This window comes from Momordica charantia (genome assembly GCF_013281855.1).
Source record: "Momordica charantia cultivar OHB3-1 chromosome 7 unlocalized genomic scaffold, Mcharantia_2.0 BLBB01000007.1, whole genome shotgun sequence".
NCBI classification, from domain to species: Eukaryota; Viridiplantae; Streptophyta; class Magnoliopsida; order Cucurbitales; family Cucurbitaceae; genus Momordica; species Momordica charantia.
Genome location: NW_028275165.1, coordinates 9,347,292 through 9,353,990, shown reverse-complemented (window position 1 = coordinate 9,353,990; position 6,699 = coordinate 9,347,292). Strand labels below are relative to the sequence as shown.

Here is a 6,699-nt window from a genome sequence, read left to right as displayed (position 1 = left end):
TTTTAACAAAATATGGATGTCAAACCAACCATTTACATTTGCATCAATCTCTTGCCGATACCAAAGATGGATATATTAACTATAAGCATCAAGAAATTTCAATAAATAATTTTATATTCCATGATTTTAAATTTTTTATCTTAATTGAAATGAGTATGATTTAAAATTAATTAAAATTATTTTTTTTTCATTCCTTAATAATAAAAATAAAATAAGAATTTTACTAATTTAGACTTTTAATTTAAATTTATTAATAAAATTAAAATATGACAAAGTTAAATAAGTAATTTCTTTGGAATCCCGTGAAATCCTGGAAAATCCAATCATTTTGATCCGATTTTTTTTTAGATGAAAACATGATTAATCCATTAAAAACATGAAGTACCAAACAAGGTAATTCACTTAAAATCCATCACGATTTTGAAATCGTTCGATCTGGGGTACCAAACTTTACATTATACATATCCACTATCACTTTCACAAACAATTACAGAGTTCACAATCAAGCATCAGTTACAGAGGAAATGAAAGAAGGGTATGTATTTTCATGGCAGATCAGACATGTTGTTGATTAAAACTTGTGCCTAAATTGAAGCAATTCGAGGAACAAGGATTGAGTCAGGAGACATTGATATCATTTGAAGAAGGCTTGAATTGGAGAAAGTTTCCTCTATTGCAGGCCCCCTCGAAACATCGACGCTTTGTTTCGTTACGTGCATCAGCTCGTTCGAAACGTCGGTCATCCGCAACTTCCTGTCCCGGCCGAAAAGCAAGCACCTTGTGGCAAGGTCTGCAACAATCTCTATTTGCTCTCTTCTATGGGGAGGCTGCTCATGGTAGTATAGAAATGGATCCACAACCTCTTCCAGCTTCCCACTTCTAATCTTTTGCAATGCTACCATTGGGAGGTCTGAGTTCTTTAATCCTGTCACCATTTCAAGAAGTACAACTCCAAAGTCATAAACATCATTGTTCTCAAAGGACGAGGCTTCGAGGGACTGCGATTTGTCCTCGACCCCGAACCCCGAAACCTTCGCCGAGAAATCAGCGTCGAGAAAGATATGACACGATTCTAGATGGTTGTGCAAAATTGGGGGAGACACCTCACTCTGCAGGAATGCAAGAACACTGGCTGTTTCTGCAGCTATTTTCAATCTCTTACACCAATCGAGCGTCGGTTCGATCGATTGCTGGTGCAAATGTTTGTCCAAGGTACCGTTGGCGGGGTGCTCGTAAACGACCAACGGAGCGCAGCCAGAGTCAATGCAGCAGCCAAGAATATGGGCAACGTTCTTGTGTGCAACTGCATGCAGAATCTCAATTTGGGACAAGAGGGTCATAAGGTCGGCATCGTTCGCACATCGCAGCCGATGCACAGCTACCCTCGATCCATCCCCGAGCACCCCAGCGAAAATCGATCCGTTGCCACTGTCCACAAGCTTGCCGCTGTCCCCAAATCCTCTGGTGGCTTCCTCTAGCTCATGGTGACTGAATAAACGAGTCCTACAGGCTTTTTGCAGCAATGCGTTGCTCTCAAACTGCCCACGGTCAGACTTTAGCGTGCTTTGTTTCATCGGTCGTCTTAGGATACAGAAAAGTCCGATCACAGAAGCGATTATGAAAAGAGGAGCAAGAATTCCTGCACATTCAAAAAGTAACAATAATAAAGATTAAAGACCACAAAATAACTTTAATTTCCATTCGTATCTATTCGAGTTATTAAATACCTGTAAATATAACAAGCTCCTTTTCATTATGCCCTTTGAAGTGGCAATTACTCCCAGACTCCTCACGCCCATTCTTAACACAGGCTAATAACAAAAAATTAAAACATAAGTAAATAAATAATAAAAAATTGTAGAAAAAATTGAAGGGGGAGTTACATTTGAAGCAGCCAAATCCATGAGCAAAGCCATCGCCAACAAATCCTTGAGAGCACGAGCATCTGACTCCGTCAGGGACAGCAGTGGCATTCACAATATAACCATTTTGAGCGCAAATTCCAGCAGACAAATTTCTAGGAAAGGCCCATTCCAATTTTACCCCTCGCTTCCCGCTGCTGGACCCTCTGTCCACGGCCCAGCTGGAGAATCCCCTGCACCCGGGCTTGGAGAAGACCGAGAAATCAGCGCCGCGGCGCCACACGGTGCGATCCGTGAGCGGGTAGCAGCAGGCGGGGGGGTGACGGGCGGTTCCGTCACAGTCGGGGAGGGAAAGCTTCTCGCAGCGGGGGTTGCAGAGCGACGAGTCGTTGCAGTCGTAGAGGGCGACGACATTGTCATCGGAGATGGCGAAGGAGGCGGAGGCGGAGGCGGAGAAGACGCGGAAGGAGGAGAGGTCGTTGTAGAGGCGGCAGGGGGGTGGGCCTGGGAAGTCGAGCAAAACGGCGTCGGAGAGGAAGTCGAGGACGCGGAAGCTGTGGCCGGAGACGTTGAGGAAGAGGGCGGTGGAGTTGAGGCAGGAGAGGCGGAAGGGAAGGGAAATTGATGCTTCTCCTCCTCCGCATGAGGAGTTCAGGTGAAAGGGGAATGGGATGTGGAGATTGCCGCATTGGGCGGCGCAGCCGGAGACGGGCGGCGGAGGGAGGAGGAGGAATGGGAGAAAGAGCAGCAGCCATGGCGGCGGCGGCGACAATGACATGGTTAAATTCTGGGGAATAGGGAGCTGAGGGAGGGAGAAATTTGGAGCAGAAATGGCAGGGAATGTTGTGATTCCATGGCAGAGACCAGAGAGGAGGTCAAGGGAGAAGGAAGCCAAGATTATTCTATTTGGGTGTTACTAATTAATATCTACCACTTTGTGTTAGGAGTTTAATTCCTTGATTTGAGACCATTTCAACTCAGCGGTTAATTCATTTTGCTATCTAGTATGTGACTTGTGAGGTTAATCTTTCATCCTTGTATTTGTTGTATCGAAGAAATATAAAATTTGACTTTTTTTTTTTTTTGCGTGTGGCTCTATATTATCCTATATAGTATATTTTTATTTTTCAATTTTATGCATATATAATACATTACTCAATTTAAAAAATATCTAATAAGTCAAAGTTTATAATAAACAAAATAAAGAGATCTTTTCCTTAAAAAAAACAAAATAAAGAGATCTATTAGAAACTAAGGTTTATTGAGACTTTCTAAACTCAAAAATCAAATAGAAACCAAGGGTCTACCAACAGCCTCCACGACTATATTGCCTAGTCAATAGCGAGCAGTAGTTGTAGGTTGAAGAGTACATTGACGAAATAAGACCTTTGTAGTCAGCCTGAAAGGTGAAAAGTTTTTATAGTCTTTGGGAAAGAAGACCCTGACAACCTTTGATGCTAGAGTATAGAAGTACAGAAGCATTGGAGAATTTCTTCATACAATTGGGTAAGGCCCAAACAACAAAGATGTCCAACCCGAGCACAGCACAGGGAAAGAAAGAGTTTGAGAGCCTTGATCCGACCCTAAGAGGAGGAAGACAGAGGACCATCAAGGTAATCAAGATCAAACTGCTCGTCGAGGTCTCCCACAGAGACGGTTTGAACACTATGTACATCCCGTCCCCATACCCATCAGGTATCTCTTAATGGAGATATGAGATAAGGAGCTATTGAGGTGATCGGGGAAGACGAAAACAGGCTCTCACATGTCGGCAACAAGGATAAGTATTCTTCTTTCATCGTGACCATGATCACGCTACACCAAGACTTTTTTACTGATCCAACGAGGCTACCTGATCGAATTTGTCCGAGACAAGGAGAGACATCGAACTAAGTCGAACTGAAGAGACGAGCTTCAGAATGACAATGATTTCCCTCCCAAAGAGATTAAGATGATATATTGGTGGTCTAGTCAAGCGAGAATCTAGAAAGAAGAGAGATGAGGGATAGAAAAGCCAAGATAGCTGCGAGAGCCTAAGAAGTTTGAACTACCAGCCTAGCTGGCCCGAGCCGATGAATTGAGTTTCTAGAAGAGGATACGATGAACCTCCACCAACCACCTAACGATGGCTTGGTGGTAGCACTAACCATAGCTAACGTCAATGTACACTGAATTATAGTAGATGGAGACAACTCAGCTGATGTACCTCTCATTGGCAATGCTTAAATGCAACTAGTTTAGGAAATAATGGGCCAATAAATAGTTCTACACCCTTGGTCGGGTTTGGAGGAGAATGGGTATGATTATTGGAATTTCTCACTCTGGATTACACACCTCGACTTACCATGCAATCTTAGAAAGATTGACATTCCACGAAATTTCTCATTCTAGATTACACACCTCGACTTACAACGGGATTATAGGAAGACTGACATTCCACAACCTAAAGGATATACCCTCGACATACCACCAAGTGATGAAGTTTATGACACCAGATGGAGTAGTAATAGTTAAGGAACAAGGTCATTATGAATGTTATTGCACAACCCTAAAGGAGACTATGTCGATGGACACGATTGGCTTGACACTTATGACGAATAGTAAGTCAGTTGCCAATGGGAGGTTGACAAGAACTTTGATGGTTTAGAATTGACCAACTCGGTAGAACTCTTCGTCCAAGTAAGATCCACGGGATGCTCTTGGCTATTTAAAGTCACGGTTCAACTGAATGACCCAGGAGCACCCTTGAACTTGATGATTCCCTTTATTATAGAGTTACTTAGCCATCAAATTAAGAACTATGAGATTCAAAGAATCAAAAGGAATAGACACCGAAGAAGCAATAGGTCGATCTTCCCCTACTATAAATAGAGAAAGAGATCTCATAATAGAGATACACTGCAAAATCTTGCTACATTTCAAATACAAAAATAGATCTCATAGAAGAGGTAGATTGAAAAATCTTGCTACGTTTCATATAAATTCAATTTTTACTTGAGCAACAGAGTCTGTGACTAACACCAACCAGAGTGTAATCTATTTCTTATTACAAGTTCCATCGAATGCCTTATTGTAAAAGAAATAGGTGCGAATTTGATCATGAAATTTACACCAAAACAATTATTATGATTTTATTATTATTATTATTTTTAATTTGAACTTCCTAGTTTCAATCAATGGGTCACTTTTTTTGTTTTTGAAATTTTAATTTGGTTTGGCTTGCAATGGTAGTGAGATCGTTGGAAGGAGAGAGAAGATTATATTGAGGAGTTTCTTGAAATTTGGAAGGAGAAGAAGGGAACGACGATTGGTCTGTAGAATGGGGCACATTTCGTACCCAGATACGTGTGGGATGTCGTGAGTTTTCGCCAAAATTACCACTCTGCCCTTCTCCTTCTTGTTCAAAATATCTCTCATTTCTATGTTGCATTGCATGCTTTCCAATTCCCTTTCACATTTTAATATTCACAAACGCAACCTTATATTATATAAATAAATTTCCATCTTTTCTGCTGCCATTCTTATTTTATCGAGTTGCACAAATCTTGTTCTTCGACTCCCAGCCTTACCCTCTCTACCTACGGAAAAAGTTGAATGCTCTCTTGATACGGTACTCTCTCTTTTGTTAACACGACAAATAGAAAGATGGCACCCACATCATTTACAATACGATACTGATGCGGTAAGCAGTGAATGAAAGAGAGTATGATATCTCACCTTTCGACTTAACAAGTAGAGTGACACTTGTCGTGATTGGTACTCTATATAGAGATTTAATTACATGTTATGAAATAGGTGGAAATTAGTTAAAATATAACAAATTTTTTTCTCCTTTGTCACTAATGTGCAATTTTTCTATCATTGGTGTATCTTATATAAATGTACCGTTGAGATACCTAAATAAGAATAACTTTCTTTTAGTACAATATGTGGGAGGTGGAGATTCAAACTCACGACCTTTTCTCAAAGGTATATTCCTTAAGACTAGTTGAGCAATGCGCAGATTGGTAATATGAAATACACCATTGATATATGTAATACACACTAATATTTTTGTTATTTTTGTAAAATATTTTGTTATAAGGATAATTTGCAATTATTTAGGTTAAATTTGCTATATCTCAAAAGTCAATAATATTAATTCAAATCAAAGTCAAACTGAAATATAAGGTAAAACCATACCAAGAAAAGCAATACTTATTTATACTTGGAAAAAAAAAATTGCGACAACCCTTTTGTTTTAGAAAAATATACTAATTAAATTTATGCTATAGATTTCTCTGAAAAGAAAGATTAAAAAATAAATATCTCATTTCATCACTATTTTATTTTTATTTTTATTTAAAAATTAAACTAAAAAATACTATTTTTTTTTTGTCTATGTTCTAATATTTACGTGTTAAAATTATTTTCAAAAGTCTCTAAGTCAAATTTTAAAACTAAAAAAACATGTTTCTAAAACTGTTTTTGTTTTTGAAAAAATATGATTCTAAAAGACAATGAAATGATGAGAAAACAAATATCATTTCTAACTAGATTTTAACCTGAGTAAATGTTATACTAAAAAAAAAGAATATATCTTTTAGAGGCTGTTTGTTTTGTGGGAATCTGAGATTCCCATCGGACGGGCATTCATATTTCCGTGTTTATTTGATAGAAATGTTGGATAACCGGACATTCTTAGATGTCCAGGATGTCTATACGGGAGACATATGAGCACTTGTAACATAGGTTTTTAAGATTCCGGTGTTAAGGGTATCTTCTTTTGACAATTTTGTCCCTCATCATTTTTGTTTTACAATATTTTTTCATCAATAATATTTATTTCTCATTTATT

The 6,699-nt window shown here is 38.9% G+C and overlaps 1 protein-coding gene across 1 annotated transcript; it reads right to left on the bottom strand.

Moving 5' to 3' along the window:
- Positions 1-435: 435 nt before the first annotated feature.
- Positions 436-2,820, bottom strand: LOC148210278 (Protein kinase superfamily protein). Its single transcript, XM_088126669.1, has 3 exons — positions 1,884-2,820; positions 1,728-1,811; positions 436-1,639 (listed from the first exon to the last, which is right to left on the bottom strand). The coding sequence occupies exons 1-3, from the start codon at positions 2,638-2,640 to the stop codon at positions 585-587; spliced, it is 1,896 nt and encodes a 631-aa protein (XP_087982795.1). The 5' UTR covers positions 2,641-2,820; the 3' UTR covers positions 436-584.
- Between the last annotated feature and the right edge of the window lie 3,879 nt (positions 2,821-6,699).